Below are 17,796 nucleotides of genomic sequence, written 5' to 3'. Positions count from 1 at the left end.
ACTAAATTGAAAATAGTAATTTTTCATACAATTTTTCTATCACTAATCTTCCCCCACCCCATATATATTCCGCAGGTTTTCAAAGAGGTCAAGGCAGATGATTTTATGCAATGTCACCTCAGGAACAACTATACAAAAATAGACAAATATACCCCCTCCCCTTTTACTAAATCGCAATAGCAGTTTTTAGCGCAGGGAGATGCGCTGAATGCCCTGCACTGCTTTCGATGCTCATAGGCTCCCTGTGCTAAAAACCGCTATTGCGATTTAGTAAAAGGGGGCCATCGTGCAAAATATAGACAGCAGATATAAATTCTCAAAACAGACACATTTTGATCACTAAACTGAAAATAAAATAATTTCTCCCACAAGTGGACATGCTTAGTTACGTCAGCTCTATAGCTGCTTTAACTGTAAGGCTCCTGAATCTAAGGCTATATGCTACCATTCTGTAATGGAACCTGGGAGCCCATTCACTGCTATAGAATAGGCATTCCCTGTACAGTCTCAGGGTGCCTACGAGGAAGAACCCACTTGGAGAATTGCCCCTTATGTTTTTAAGGATTATAAAAACAGAAGCAATAATGTGAAAAACAAAACCCAGCCTTAAAACAGGCTGAATTAATTTGTGAACCATTATTTAAAGGATACTCAGAAAAAATATTGTTTTCCCTTAACTTAAATGAAATAAACATATTCCTATCCATCATTTGACTATAGCTAAGTGCAAAAGAACATTAGCTCGAAAAACCTCATAGAGCTGCAGTGAAATAGAAAAGTGATTTTGTTTTACTGTAATCTCTGCATTAAGTAGATTTGCACACCCCAAGCTCCTTAAATCCTGATGCACTTCTAGCTTTTCCTGTATCAGACTTTGCAAGATTAATAAATGGAGCATTCTTCTGCCTGCCAGTTAAATGATGAAAAAGAAAAAGCCTATAAAGTTCAAATCACAGCTTGACTAAACTTGAACTTTTTTCATTTCATTCTTCCTGGCTGACCACAATAAGCACCAAGGTTGAGGAAGGGGTAAAACGCGGACCTGACGGACCTCGCGGATCTAAATCCGTACCGCCTTAAAAATCTGAGGTCCGTGTCGGTCCGTGTCCGTGGCGAGAGCAAGCAGAATCAGGTCCGATGTCCGGGCGTTTTTTTTTTCTCACACTTGCTGCTTTTACTTGCTTCAGGCCTTCCTCGTTGCTGGGACCTGCCTACTTTCTGTTTCTGCGAAGGCAGGATCCGGCAGCGAGGAAGGCCCGAAGCAAGTAAAAGCAGCAAGTTGTAAGCTTCCCTCCGGGGCTCTTTTGTGTGCGTGCTGGCTTCCCTTCTCTTCCCTCCGAAACTAGAAGTAGCGTCCTGGGGGGGGGGGGAAGAGAAGGGAAGCCAGCACGCGCACGATAGAGCCCCGGAGGGAAGCTTACAACTTGCTGCTTTTACTTGCTTCGGGTCTTCCTCGCTGCTGGGTCCTGCCTTCGCGGAAACAGAAAGTAGGCAGGTCCCGGCAACGAGGAAGGCCCGAAGCAAGTAAAAGCATGCTGGCAAAAAAAAAAAAAAATAGGCAGGCGTCAAACAAAATTTTCGGCACGAGTCAGCCCGGGAAGGAGCAGGATTAGCTGGGCGGTCATCTAAATCAGCCATGGAGAACACTTACTTGTACCTGACGAAGTTTTCAGGCTTTCAGCTCCTCCCAGTGAAATGAGTGAAAAGTGAATCCAATCCAGCAAAAAGAACTGACCAATGAAGAGCCTGTATATTAGGGGGAGGAGTCAATGCGGCAACGTGCAAGTTGGGTAGAGAGAGTTGGAGGAGACAGACCACATGGCAGAGACAAACATGGCTGCCGGAAAAAATCTGACACCCGGTCCCGAACCAAAGACACACGGTGAAGACAAGGTAAATAGCGGTACATAGAAGGGGGTACATTTGCCTGCGGGGACAAATCTTTTCACCGTTTTTGCGGGTGGTGAAAACTTTTGTCCCCGTGTCTGCGGCGATTTGGCTATGGAGTCTCCATAACCCGCAGCCAAACCACAGCCACGCCGCGGCTCCCTGCGGGGATCGCTCCCTGTGTCATTCTCTAGTTTGAACTTTCAACCTCAGGATGCTGAGGCTCTAGCTCTAACCACACTCTCCTGTAGGAGCCTAAGAATGGTGGGAGTGTATTTTTAAATATATTTTGGTAGGTTATTTTTGGAAGCTGTGATTTGCCGGGAAGTATGAAATGAAATCTGTTTCAGATATGGAGGGATCTTTTTGAGGGATCTAGAAGTGGTAGTGTGTTAGAGGGGTGCTGTTCTTAAAGGAAATTTAGCTACATTTCTTGAAGTCTAGTTACCTTACAGAGATTTATGATGAATCACAAGTCTATCATGATCTTTGTTAAAGACTGTGGGACAATAACATTAGATGAGCTTAAGGATTAGTTGAGGAGGGGGGGGGTGTAGGGGATAGGAGATGGAGTAAGATCTAGAGGGATTAGAGGAAAAAGGGGAAAAGGGGATTTGTTGTTTATTGGGTTGTTAGGGTAAGTGGGGAAGAATGAAATGTGATTGGCTGAAAGGGGGTAAGGATGATTGGAGGAAAAGTTTCTGAGGTTTTTGGCGGGATAGTTATTTTGGGAATTGGAGGGAGGTGGGTGGTTGGTTTTTGTGGTGGTGGGAAGTAATTTTCCTGCCCACCCACCTGTATTGGGGGATAATGGGGGATTGTTGGGGGGGGGAGCCAATTTGTGATATTCCGGAAATAGGGGGTGGAGGGGGGAGGGTGGTCGCAGCTTGACTGTGGGTGTGGGCCGAAAGGGGGAAAAATATTATGAAATGCGGCTGAGAGATTGAATTAATAAATATGTTGAAGGGGGAATTGAAATGGATCATTTGGCAACACCGCCATGAGGTGGGGAATCAATGGGGATCACTCATGGGTGGCACCACCATGAGATGGGTGGGGGGGATGACCTGACAATTCTGTAGGTCATTTTATGGATGAAGTTTGAGGGGGTTGATAAGATCAAAGAGCTATGCTTGTTACCGAATAGCTCACGGGGGAAATGGGGCTTGGGGGATTGCCGCATTGGGATTTGGGAATGTTAATAAATTAAGTAATGAGTTGTGAGCATTGTTAAAGTTATTGAATAAAGCTGCGGCCAGTTATTTTTGCCATTAGAGGAGGTTGGATGTGTTTTATTGAAATGTCATAGGTAGTGTTTAAGATGACTGATTGCGAATTCTAATGTTATGCTATAGGGTCCTTTTATTAAGGCGTACTAATAGATTTAGCGCGTGCTAAAGATTAGCATGCACTAAATGCTAAGGTGCCCGTAGAATATAATGGATGCCTTAGCATTTAGTGCTTGCTAATCTTTAGCGTGAGTTAAATTGATTAGTGTGCCTTAATAAAAGGACCCCTTTATGAGCTGCTTTGCATGCAGCTCAGTTCACAATTTATTTTCTCACTCATTGGGACAACTTTTTCGGTGATACTGATAATTTGTAACACATGTTAATACATTTCTAAATTGATTTACTATACAACATAGCAATTAATTTTCAGCTCTCTACCAGCCTTTCCTGGACCTTTCTACCTCCCGACTTGAACCGGGAGCAGCGAAAAGCAGAGTGGGAGCAGGGCTAAGCACCCCCAGGGCGTGGGAGCGAACTCTGCCCCTCCCCCTCACCTTTGCACCGCTGAGCCAGTTGGAAGGCTCAGCAGGAACGGACCGGCAGTTTAAATCTGCCCCACAGCCTTTTCAGCTCTCCACCAGCCTTTCCTGGACCTTTCCACCTCCTGACTTGAACCGGGAGCAGCGAAAAGCAGAGCGGGAGCAGGGCTAAGCACCCCCAGGGCGTGGGAGCGAACTCCGCCCCTCCCCTTTACCTTTGCACCGCTGAGCCAGTTGGAATGCTCAGCGGGTCCGGTCCGGCAGATTGAATCTGCCCCACAGCTCTCACCACTATACCTGCCTTTGACATACCAACTCCTTCAAACCAACTCCACCGCAGTGTTTAATCCCCTCAAAATCTACCTCTTCATCAAGTCTTCTCTACAACACTCTCTCGAAAACTCATACTCCCTCTTATCAAAAACTCATACTCCCTCAATTCCAACAACCGAACCTCTCCATCTGCAAATCCTTCCCCTGCCACCAAATGAAATTAATACCTCATATACACACCCAGGTCATTCTACTGATAATCCTTCTCATAACCAGTGGGAAGACAGTAGCAAACAACATACTTATCACACCCACCAGTTCAATCACAAACAAAAGCCACTATCAGAACAGGAACACCCCAGTTAGAAGCCCAAACCACCAAACCAACATTCAACAACCAATCACCCTAACATGGAGAAGAAGATCAACTTATCCCAAGACTAAACATCCACATCCCTCTAAATCACTCATCTACCCTGCTATAACACAAAATTATCATGCAGAAACCACCACACTAACATGTGCCTATTTAAACATCAGAGCCATAGGACCAAAAAGAGAACACATAAAAAACTGGATAAAAAATGAAAATCTAGACTGCCTCTTCCTCACAGAAACCTGGCTAACCTCAGACACAGATCCCAGAATAACAGAAGTATGCCCTCAGGGATACAAAATAACTGTGACCTGCAGAGAGAAAAAAAGAGGAGGAGGACTAGCAATCTTAATCAAAGACTCCTTAAACCTAAAGATACTTGAAAAATCCTCCACCCCACACATGGACCTCCTTGCGTGTCATCTCTCAAGCACCACACTAAAAAAACTCACTAAACTACATGCTCTGCTACATAACACCAGGAAACTGGACCACACCAAGACCTGAATTTGAAAACTTCATATACCAAAACTCATTAACAGCTGAATACAACCTTATCCTTGGAGATCTAAACTTACATCTCGAAGACCAAGCATCCAAACCAGTAGATAACTGTCTATCGTTCCTCAATGCCTTATCATTCCAAATTTTAAACCCACAAATCACTCATGATAAAGGACACCAACTGGACATCGCAGCCTTCATGACTCATCAACTTTCCACCCCAGAAATTCAAACATCTAATGGAATCTGGTCCCCTTCACTCTGGTCAGACCACTACACATACACATTTAACATCAACTGGACCAAAAACAAAACCACACCAAATTCCAAAAGAATAACCTACACCTCACGCCAACACATTGAACCCACAAAATTCTGGACAAAAATAGATGAAACCATCCAGGACTGCGACCCCAAGGACTTCATCTCACACTGGAGCAACTTGAGCACAAACGTCCTTGATGAACTGGCCCCATTACAAACAAAAACTAGAACCAGCAGAAGATCAGACCGATGGTTTGACAGCGAACTACTCCTACTTAAAAGACAGTGCAGACAACTTGAAAGAAAATGGAGAAAAAATAACCTAGACCAAACGAAAACCGCCTGGAAAAAAATTAACAAACAATACAAACTACAACTAAAGGGTAAGAGAAAAAAACACTACACCAAGACTCCAAAAAATTATTCCAAATATTAAAAGATCTAACAAACACTAAACCCTATATGAACACAAACAATATCCCCCTCCCATCATCCACCATCTTAGAAGAACATTTCAGGAACAAAATAACAAATGTAAGAGCCACCCTCAACTGTACCCCATCCCACCTAACCGAACACACGATTCAACCCACAGAAAAAGAATCAACTGCAGCAGACAGAACACTTCCCCAATATTCATTGGTCAGAACTCAATAAAATCTATAAAAAGTACAGCCACGCATCCTGTGACCTTAACCACTGCCCCCCATACCTCCTAACAGCCTCCAGTGCAAAATTCCGCATCCTACTTCTACTCTGGATATAAACCATGCTCGATGATGGCCTTTTCCCAATCGACCTTAGCGAAATCATCATCACCCCAATTCAAAAAGACCCAAAAGGACCAACTGACCAGCCATCCAACTTCAGACCCATAGCTTCAATACCTCTATATGTCAAACTAACAGAAGGTCTAGTAGCCAAACTCCTCACCAATTACCTAGAAGACCACAACATACTTCACCCCACACAATCTGGCTTCAGAACCAACTTCAGCACAGAGACCTTACTGGGATCCCTTATGGACACAACCAGACAACATCTTAGCACTGGGAAAAAAATGCTGCTCATACAACTGGATCTGACCACAGCATTTGACCTAGTAGACCACAACATATTACTGCAAATTATGGACACAATAGGTATCTCTGATAAAGTATACTCCTGGTTTGAAGGCTTTCTGAAATCCAGAACATATAGAGTAAAATCAGATAAAGTAAAATCCAAACCTTGGTCCAACGCCTGCGGCGTACCTCAGGGATCCCCACTATCCCCTACTCTTTCAACCTATATACCACCTCCCTTGGAACATATCTGGACAATCTAGACATTACCTCCTATAGTTATGCAGATGACATTACCATCCTCATGCCGTTCGATCAACCAAAGATCGCCATGACAGACATAGTACATCGAACACTAGAAGCAGTAGCGACCTGGATGAAAGATCACAAATTGGAACTCAACCCAGATAAAACAAAATTCATCCTCCTCGAAAATAACAAAGCCCCAACCTTAACCAGTATAGAAATCAACTCAATCAACTACCCCATTCAAACCACCCTAAAACTATTAGGAATGACTATAGACAGATGCTGCACCATACAGCCTCAAATAAACAAAACAATACAGAAATCTTTCGCAGTTATGCGAAATTTAAGACAAGTACGAAAATTCTTCGAAAGACCACAATTCCAGCTCATAGTTCAATCCCTTATACTAGGCCTACTGGACTACTGCAACATTCTCTACCTTCCCTGCCCTGCAACAATGATTAAACAACTACAAACAATCCAAAATACAGCGCTGAGACTCATCTACTCACTGAAGAAACACGACCATATTACAGAAATAGACTCACACTGGCTACCAATTCAAGAAAGAATACTATTTAAATTCTACTGCATGCTATTTAAATCGTTAAATGGAGACAGCCCAATCTTCCTAAACAACCGCCTCTACCAAACTAAATCACCCAGACATAGAAAAACACACGCCCCTTTCACACATCCTCCAATCAAAGAAGTCAAATGGAAAAAACTGTATGATGGACTACTGGCAACACAAGCAGCAAAACTGGATAACCACATCTCCAATCTACTGATAACCACCCCCGAATACAAGATCTTCAGAAAAGAAATAAAAACGATTCTCTTCAAGAAATCACTGAATCAATCTTAACATATCAATTACCGTCCTTCCTCCTGCCTTCACCCCGCCCTACAGATATTACCAGTTCTTCTCAATTTCTCTTGAATTCACCAATGATCTACTGTATCCCACCATGTATATCTCTTTTATATCTCTTTTTGTAATCCGCCTTCCCAACTTCTCTTGAAGTTACCAATGATCCAATATTGTAACCCACCTTTTATAACTCTTTTGTAATCCGCCTTGAACTGCAAGGTAATGGCAGAATAGAAATCTCTAATGTAATGTAATGTAATTAATGCAACTTCATATTCAGGTCCCTTGCAATTTTTACTGTATATATTTATTCCTGTCAATATTTTGAATACTGACGATCAAGTTATTACATTATTAAGAAACCATTTAAACAATGTTCCAGAGGTCAATCAAAAAGAGGTTAGAAACATATACATAGATTGATTTGCTCAAGATTTCAATATATATCCCAGGATAAAAAGAGAAAAAAATACATATTTTTCAAACACTCATCTGTCATTCATCAATAGAAGATCTGCATGAAAACTTACCATGGACTATATATGCATGCATTGCACAGATCAGTTGCTCTGGAATCTTGTGTTTCCTATCCTCTAACAGCGACATGTGTGTGAGAAAAGCTAAGAAGCCAAAGTGTAGTTTCATACTAGAGAATGCAAAAGTTGTACATTAGATTTCAACCGGTAAGCCCATCACCTTGACATCAATTTTAATATCATCACCACTGATTAGAAGACTTAGGGGGAAAAGTTATAAATGTGAGCTAGTGTTAAGACATTATTTTACTGTTAACCCCAGTTATTAGCAACTTGGTTTTATTTTTCGTAAGAGTTTGAAGACTTATTTTTTTCAAAAGGTTTTCTGAGGTTTTAAAAAATTCTTTATTCTTTGTTCTTTGGTTTATGTGATTATTTCAGATGTTAAGACTTGTTTGTGCATTTTTTTTAATGAATGCTATTCTGTAACCCACATAGATTTTGGATACGTGGGATATAAATGTTTTAAATAAATAAGAACATAAGAACATAAAAATTGCCACTGGTGGGTCAGACCAGTGGTCCATCATGCCCAGCAGTCCGCTCACGCGGTGGCCCCTTAGGTCAAAGACCTAACTGAGACTAGCCTTACATGCATGAAATGGGATCTGTGCTAAAATAGTAAAAATTAGTGGAAAAATAACACATCTTAACGACAGTCCACATTGATGACTACACTAATTACTAATAACTGGGGCTAACAGTAAAATAACACATCATAATGGTAGCCAATATTGATAATTCCCCCTCCCCCCCCTAAAAAAGCTTGCTTAAAAAGACACTTGGATTGGCTAGTTTTACACAAAATCACTTTGGGTTCAGGTCTTCTTTGGGTGGGTTCTAACATATACTATAGTAATCTAGTTGGAAATTCAGTGTTGACAACCAAATGTATCCAGTGCAAAGATGGTGTGTTAATGGTTGGAAGTATTCCTGCTATGTTCCCATATAATTATTGTCAAAATAAACCAACTATATGTAAAGTTCTAAAGACCATTGATCTTAACTCTGTAAAATTCTTTCCAAAATAAGGAGGAAAAGACCTCAGTAGTCTACGTTTGGCTTGCAACGACAGTTGTTACACTTAGAAAATGTTCTTTCATAGTAACAGAATAAATGTTGGCGGATATAAACCTGTAAGGTCCACCCAATTCAGTGGCATAGTAAGGGTGACATCTTGGTGACATCTCCGCCCCATATCTCTTGAGCTCTTTGACGATGCAAGCAGCATTTCTAACCTGTTGCTCACACCGGCATTGGCTCTCCCTCTGAAGTCACTTCCTGGTTTTAAAAGAATTTCCCTGTAACTTTATTGAGCATCCCTGAGTCTTTGTAATTTCTGATGGAGAATCTCTTCACAAATGTTGTTAATTTCACTCACTAATAAAAGTAATGATTTTGACTGTGGCAACCAGTGTTTTGAAAAACTCTGATTATAATGACTTAAATTGACCTGTAAATTTTCACAGGAAGGATTTGCTTCTGTGCCAGCTGTGAGTTTTGTGAGATCTCCATTTTATTCTCACCATATAAAAAAGAAGTTTGTTTTAATTGAAAATGTTTCTGCAGAACTGACTATTCACAGGGCAGAATTAATTCTTCGAGGGCTCCTAGGCACACAAGTACAATGGTAACAGAAAACCATGTCTTTTATACATACAGGACACAGAACCACCCTCCCCCAGTATGGAATAAGTAATCACAAACTACCCCCACCACCCCCCGCTTTGTACAAAAGTACAGAAGAGGTTTTTAGCACTGGGTGGTAGGCTGAATATTTTGCACTGTTCTGATGATCATAGGAATTCTATGACCATTGGAGTAGTGCAGAGCATTCAGCATTCTTGCTTGTGCTACAAACCGAAGGAATGGTACAGTTTAGGCCGTGGTGGAGAAACAGTGGTGCATATCCCTCAATACTGAACAAAATATAAAGATAGTAGATGCAAATTTAAAAAATGAGAAATAACAAATCACTTTACAAATTAACAAATAAAACAAAAATGGAAAATAAGATAACACCATTTTATTGGATTACTACTTTTTTAAATTAGCTTTCAGAGGTCAAACTCTCTTTCATTAGGTCAGTAAAGTATGCTGCTGTTACAGTATCCTGTCCTGACCTGAGGAAGGAGAATCTGGTCTCTGAAAGTTAGTCAAAAATATATTAAAATTAGTCCACCGTATTTCCATTTTCTATTTATAAACATTTATCAACACAACTACAATAATACTTTATCCTATAGTAAAAAAATTAAAATATATAATTTTTTTTTCTACTTTTGTTGACTTGATTTTCATATAGGTTCTCTATCAGTTGAATTATGTGTTTGTGTCTTCCCATTTGCACTAGAGTTCTCCATAGTTTATTATAATCCACACAAAAGCTTTGCTGTAGTCGATGAAGCAAAGGTAAAGGGTTTTTTTTGCATTCTTTGCTCTTCTCTAATATTCATCTAACATTGGACTAGGATTCAAGCATGAGTTGATGGTGTCGCCTGTTCTACTGTTCTGGGAAAACTTTCTTGCATATGCTTTTTCTTTCTATCGCATTGTATATTACTGTGTCTTGTTTATAAAGTCAGGTAAGTAAGATTTGTGTATTACCATGCTGTGTTTTGTAATAGGGAAAGAAAGTTGGCATTGTACATTTGTATATATACTGTACATATCTATATTAGGGGAAAGAATAGGGTTGAGTCCAGATCTGGCTTGAGTTTCTTCTGTGAGCACCCTGCAATTGTGTGAGACGTGCCAGGGACACGAAGCGAGAGGGAGTCCTTATTTGCGTTTCCATTGTCCTGCGAAGGGCGTGGCCAGAGATGACCAAAGCAAAAGATTTCTGTTGAATGCGGGGTGGCTCAAGGGGCCAGAATGGGGAGTAAAGCAGAAGTGAGAGACCTCCCCAGACAGCAATCCTCTGGAAAAGCCCTTAGAGAGGATCCTGCAGTGATAATGACAGTGTGTCCGGTATTAAGAATACAATATAAGAAGCAAATGATAAGTATTGAGACTCCACCTAGCTTCTGGCCAAAGTTTAGTGCAGAGGAAAAATTGGCTATGTCAAATTTTACATTAGTAGGAAAATTGCAAGCAACACTAAGGAAGCTAGAAATGTTTCCTATTTTTATTTTTTTTTTAATATTCTTTGTTCATTTTCAAAATTACATTAAGTGTTAAATATATTCATTCACATTAACAATAAATACATCACTTACAAACAATCATTGGTACATTTCATAAATTCTTATCCCTTCCCCTTTCCCATCCCTCCCACCCATATAATTCCATAATCATATAAACATATAATAATAAAATTCCCCCCTCCCTACACCTTAATTGATAAATATAAGGGAAATAATTTCAGCTAATCTTTACAATATTTTGTTAATGGTTTCCACACATCCTGAAATTTCTTAAAATATCCCCGTTGGAGTGCAATAAACCTTTCCATTTTATAGATATGGCATAAAGAGTTCCATCAAAAGTTATAATTTAATTTCCTCCAATCCTTCCAATTATATGTGACTTGCTGAATGGCAACCCCAGTCATTATTAGTAATAATTTATTGTTATTCGCAGAAATCTGACTTTTTGCTCTCGTTTCCATACCAAATATCACGGTATCATAGGATAATGCCACTGGGTTATCTAATAAATTATTAATTTGGTCCCAAATTGATTTCCAAAAATTCATAATAAATGGGCAATGAAACAATAAATGATCTAAAGTTCCTGCTTCCAGATGACAATGCCAACATCTATTAGACAAAGAACTATCTAATTTTTGCAAACTAACAGGGATCCTATTGAAAAAAAACAAACAAACAAACAAAGGGGATTGCAAAAAGGTAAGTCTATAAAAGCAGCTTCTTACCACAGAACCAATTTGTAAACGAAAGTTGAGTCGGTTGTCTAAAGTTACACCTAAGATTTTAATCATGTTGACAGATTTCATTGGAATGTTATTAATACACATTGGAAATGTAATTTGAATATTATCTTTCCATGGGAAAAGAGACTATTGGTTTTAGGAATATTAAGAGATAACATATTTGGTTTTAACCAATCGTTAATACGGTCAAGTTTTAGATTTATAGCATAGAGGTCATTGCTATTAGATGGATCGATGGGATGTATGATTTGAAAATCATCTGCGTACGCATATGCTGCAAAACCAATTGATTGGCACAATGTTAATAAAGGGGCCATGTAGATATTGAACAACAATGGAGAAAGAATGGAACCTTGAGGAATTCTAGAGTTATTTGGATAGGTATCTGAAGAGGTTTTATTAAAAATAACTCTGGAAGAATGATCAGTGAAGTAGGAATGAAACCAATCCAAGACTTGCTCGGTGATGCCAATTGAGGATAGTATTTTAAGGAAAAGATGATGGTCAATAGTATCAAAGGCGGCTGCAAGGTCTAGTAAGATCAAGATAACAGATTTATGTTGGTCTAGGAAATATTGTATATAGAGGTTGTTAAACCTAACAAAGAATGCTCGGTAGAATGGTGCTGATGAAATCCTGTTTGGTTTGGATGAAGAATTTTAGTTTTATTGACAAAATCAGAAAGTTGATTAAATATAATTTTTTCTGTTAATTTAGCTAAAAATGGTAGATTTGCAATGGGTCTATAATTGGAGCATTTTGAATTGCTCTCTTTCTGATTTTTTAAGATTGGGAAGATAGTAGAATGTTTCCAAATATTGGGTAGAGTTGATGTTTGCAAACCACTACATATGAATTTGTGAATATATGGACCAATTATAGAAAATAATTTTTAAAGAATAAATGGGGGAATACTCTCGGATTTACCTCCTTTAGCGTTGAGAGATTGGATCGTGCATTGAACATATTTAAGAGAAGGTAGAGAAAAAGACGCACAAGTGGAATGAAACGAGGTGTTTCCTAAATATTCTTCTTGACATACGGGAGTATTTTGCTGTAAAAGAACATTTCGGATATTATTAATTTTTTCTTGGAAAAAATCTTCAAGATTTTGAGTTGATGTTGAGTATGCTTATATTGTGTGAAACAAACTAAAAAAAAAACCCAAAACATGGAAACAGAAAACAGAAACAAAGAGAAAAACAAAACCAAAATTGAGGGCATTTCTTTAACCCTTGACTCCACTCTTCACCCACCTATAAATTGAAAGGAAAAATTGTAATTAAATTAAATTAAATGAAGACTAGGAATACCATGACAACATAGGAGAGGGAATTCAAAGTACAGGGAGTCAATGCCGAGTGAAGAAAGTACAAGATAGAGGTTTCTACCATGGCCCATGGAACTAAATGCTCCAACACTTTACTGACACTCACAGGAATTCTATGAGGTTGGAGCAGCATAGGAACATTTAGCATTCCAGGCTGCGGTAGAAACCTCTACCACAGCTTAATAAAAGGAGAGGATAGTCAATAACAAAGAAGATAAAAAGAAAAGTAGAATGTACAATATTTATAGGATAGAAGAAAGAAAAAAAAGATCAAGGTATCTACAATATAATCCAGATTCAATTCCAATCCAGGGTCTGCAACAGTCCTAATAAAATTATATATCAATAAATGGTATCAATAAATGTTATATTCTAGAGAAGCAAGTTTTTCTTGTAAACATTTTTCTCAGGGCTCTTTGAACATCCTGGTTCCTGAGACTGTAAATGATGGGGTTTAACATAGGAATCACAACAGTGTAGAGCAAGGAGAAAAATTTGTCCAGAACTGATGAATGTGTGGAATTTGGTTTCATATAGATGCAAATAATTGTCCCATACAAGAGGATGACAACTGTGAGATGGGAGGAGCAGGTGGAGAAGGCTTTCCTTCTTCCTTCAGCTGAACGGATCCCAAGGATAGCAGCAATAATGCAGACATAGGATGTCAGAGTGAGAACAAAAGGGCTGAGGGACACCAGCACTCCTATTATGAAAGTCAAAATTTCAAAATTCTGAGTGTTGTCACAGGCGAGAATGAGCAATGCTGTAGGGTCACAGAAGAAATGGTTGATTTCGTGAGACCTGCAGAAGGAGAACTGGGACAGCATGGTGACATGACCCACAGGTTCCAGGAGCCCCCAAACCCATGGGGCACCAGCCAGCAAGACACATACCCGCTTGTTCATAATGAGTGTGTAGCGCAAGGGGTGGCAGATTGCTGCATAGCGATCATATGCCATAAAGGAAAGAAGCAAGAGCTCCACAGAAGCAAGAAACATAAAGAAATACATTTGAGTGAAACATTCAACAAGAGATATGCATCGACTTCCTGTCAGCAAGCTAGTGAGCAGCTTGGGAACAGTGACTGAGGAGTAAAAGATATCCAGGAAGGATAAGTCACAGAGGAAACAGTACATAGGAGTATGCAGGGAGACCTCAGCACATGTCACTGTGATAATAATAAGGTTTCCCAATAGGGATATCACATAGATGAATAGGAAGAGCAGAAAGAGAGGCACCTGAAGCTCTTGGAATTCATAGAAGCCCAGAAGAATGAATTCTTTCACTGTAGTCTGGTTTTCCATGTTCATAAGTTTCTTTCTTGCTTTGTTAGAGACTGCAAAGACAGAGAAAAAAAACAGGCTGAAAACATACAGAAAACAATGTTCAGAAACTCATTTAGGTCCAAATTCTGTTAGTGGCACCTAAATTGTCCAGCACCTGAGATGTCTTAACTGATTCAAGATCTGATAGACCAGTATTTTTCAGTGCAAGGCCCATGCCTCTCTAACCAGGCTCTGGACAGAAACAGAAAAGTAGATGGGGGAGGAGTGCAAGTTTGAAGGATAAAGCATTTCTTGATAGACACAAAAGAAAGCATTTGGAAATGTTCACAACCATTGAGGGCACACCCCAATGAAGTCAGAAGGTGGGCTGTGGGGATGGATGTCATGAACACACATAGGTCAGCAGTGTTGTGGCTCCACATGGGAAGATATTTGGCGGGATCTCCTTCAACTCATTAGAAGTCAAAATGGCCCCAGCTTAAAAATTAGTGAAGACCACTGTGATAGACTATAAAACAGTTCAAAGGTTACAGTGACACAGAACATTTTTGCCTTGCCATCAACAATCCAAACTATTCTGGTGAAGAAGGATATTTTACCACAGAGGTCTGCACACAAACAGGCTTCAGAGAAGCAATTTTGCTTCATTAATCTGGCACCAGGAAAAGAATAGCCTAATGGTTAGAGCATGGGTGTCAATGACTAGGGAAGCCCGGTTCAAACCCTGCTGCTATTTCTTGTGATCCTGAGCAAGTCCCAATCCCTTTCACTACAAAATAGGCAGCTCTCAATTTAACTGTCTGTGTGATATTCAGTGGCAGTAACAGATTAAGAAGGGAATGCATCAATGGGTGGCACCACATTAGCACGCAGTAACAATGTTAGCACATTTAATGATTAGCATGCACTACACACTAAGGGCTAGATTCACTAAGCAAACCGATCGTGTACCAATTGGTTTGCGACCATATTTCCCTCCGGCCCGATTCACTAACCTCTCCTGCGATCCGCTTACAATCCGTGCAGAGGACGGGGATGCAGAGAATGTCAAGACAGAGGAAACCATTGAGGAAGAAGTCTGGGAGTTAGAGAAGTTCATTGAGGAGGCAAAAAGGGAGGCCGTGGAAAATCACCAGCAACAGTAAAACTGCCGAGATACACCTACAGAGAGTGAGGACCATCTGGAGGACAACCGCAAGGAAGAAATGGGTGACACAGCGGCAAGATCTGGAAACAGCAGAGGGAATCCACAAGAAGACGAGTCCGGTGCAAGCCAATGCCAGGATGAGGGAAGATGGAAGTACACAGAGGACATGGACCTACAGCTGGAGAGAGTCATACACAGGGACACGGACCTGTGGCTAGAGAGGCAAGAGAAGATAGAGAGGACAGTAATAGTCATGGGGGATTCCATCATCAGACAAGTTGACAGCCACATAGCAGGAGGAAGACAGGAACGGCTGGTGACCTGCCTACCGGGAGCCAAGGTAGAAGACATAGTGAGCCGCATCAACAGGATCATCAACAGCGTGGAAGAGGAAGATATGGCGTTGGTGATCAATGTGGGGACAAACAACGTGAGCAACAGGAACTATAACAGGGAAGTACTGAAGGACCAGTTCCAGATGCTAGGAAGGAAGCTGAAGACCAGAACACAGAGGGTAGCATTCTCGGAGATCTTGCCAGTTCCCAGGGCTGATGAGAAGAGGCAGATGGAGCTGCGTGGATGTGGCGCTGGTGTGAGGAAGAAGAATTCCACTTCGTGCGCAACCAGATGACGTTCTGGGGAAAGAGCAAGCTATTCAGGAAGGATGGACTCCATCTCAGTGGAGATGGAACAAGGCTACTTGCAAGCAGCATCAAGAGAGAAATTGAGAAGTTTTATTTATTTATAATCCTTTCATTATAGATACCAAGCAAAAAAACAAACACTTGTACAGAAAGTGAGGTAGTCTAAATACAACTTAATAAAATGCAAATCATGCCTTAATACAATTTACAAAGGAAAATAAAAACTGAGGAAATAAAAGAAAATTTGACTAACTCGCTCAAGTCCTCAACCTAGGATTCCAAGATTACACATAGACGAACAATAGAAAAAAGAAAATAGCAAGATGAGGTACAGATAGTGCTGGGGTAGGAGAAACTTCATTAACTATTGAGCACTTGGTTTTCCTTCATCCAGCTGGAACATGGCCAAAAAAAGCACTTAATTGTTGGGGTTCAAAGAAAATATGTTTAACTGAACGGTGGCAAATAATACACTTTCCAGGATGTCTCAAATAAAATGTTGCCCCCAGTGAAGTGACCCCCAGTCTCAAAAAAAATAAATTCTCTCCAATGCTTTTGAGTTTCTCTTGAAAGATCAGGAAACATTTGAATTTTATATCCAAGAAATTCTTTCTGTTTGTTTTTAAAGAAAAGCCTCAATAATCACATTTTATCAATTGATAGAGCTACTGTTACTATCATCATAGATGAAATAACAATGTCTCTGTCTGACGTTTCCAAAATTTCCGATACAGGCTGTGATGCGTGCTGGTCTCCCTGTCTCATTTGCAGACCTTCAGGCGACGTTTCATCTTCTTCCTGCAGACTGGTTCGCCTATCGACAACTTCAACATTATCTGCAGGCCCTGACCCCGGTGGTCTTGAAGGAGGACATTCAGGACAAGTTGCAGGAGGCAGTTTGCCTCACGGCTCAGGAGCCCATACCCTTAAAATTTTATCATAAGTTTTTACAAGAGCTCTCAGGTGACCTAGATTATGTTGCGCTAGCCCAGAAATGGTCGGCTGATCTTCAGATACCCATTTCAGACGAGATGATCCGTAAGGGTATTCGCCTGGGTAACTCTTCCACTTTGTCATCTGTTGAGAGGGAGCGAAATTATAAATTTCTTTTACGTGCCTTCTATGCACCTAAGAGAGCTCATATGATGGGACATTGCTGTGGTAAATGCGCTCAACCTTTGGCATCTATCGGACACATGTTTTGGACCTGCCCACTCGTGTCCTCCTTCTGGATCCAGTTGGTGTCTTCTGTGGCACAGCTTTGGCGCTGCTCCTGGCGCCTGCATCCGAGTTTTCTCTTCACCTTACAGATTCGCTTTCATCCTCCTCGACCGGGCTGTTCAGCTTTTCTTCGGAGGACTGTATTGCTGGGACGGAAGTGTATACAGTGGCTTTCACCTCAACCTCCTACCATTTCCCAGTGGAGAGCATTAATGTTGCAACAAATGTTACTGGAACGCAGAGACATTGTTGATATGTCTTCTAAAGCGGGACGGTTGTTCCGCCAATGTTGGCAGTCCTTTAGTTTTACTTTTACTTCTTATGTTCAGCATCAAATTTGGGATATCTAGTGTTGTTCCCTTATCTGTTTACTTTTTGTTTTTATTACCATTGCTTCTGTACTCTGATTTGGTTGCCACTGCTGCTGCCCGGGTTGGGTGGGTGGTTGGGGGGAGGGGGGATTGGAGTTGGTTTA

At 40.5% G+C, this 17,796-nt stretch overlaps 1 protein-coding gene across 1 annotated transcript; it reads right to left on the bottom strand.

Moving 5' to 3' along the window:
* Positions 1–13,388: 13,388 nt before the first annotated feature.
* On the bottom strand, positions 13,389–14,333 carry LOC117349718 (olfactory receptor 8D1-like). The gene has a single exon (XM_033923310.1). It carries the CDS (start codon positions 14,331–14,333, stop codon positions 13,389–13,391), a length of 945 nt encoding a protein of 314 aa, XP_033779201.1.
* Between the last annotated feature and the right edge of the window lie 3,463 nt (positions 14,334–17,796).

Source organism: Geotrypetes seraphini, chromosome 16 (assembly GCF_902459505.1).
Source record: "Geotrypetes seraphini chromosome 16, aGeoSer1.1, whole genome shotgun sequence".
Lineage (NCBI taxonomy): Eukaryota > Metazoa > Chordata > Amphibia > Gymnophiona > Dermophiidae > Geotrypetes > Geotrypetes seraphini.
The sequence above is the reverse complement of the archived record's forward strand: the minus strand, read 5'-3'. Positions and strand labels throughout refer to the sequence as shown.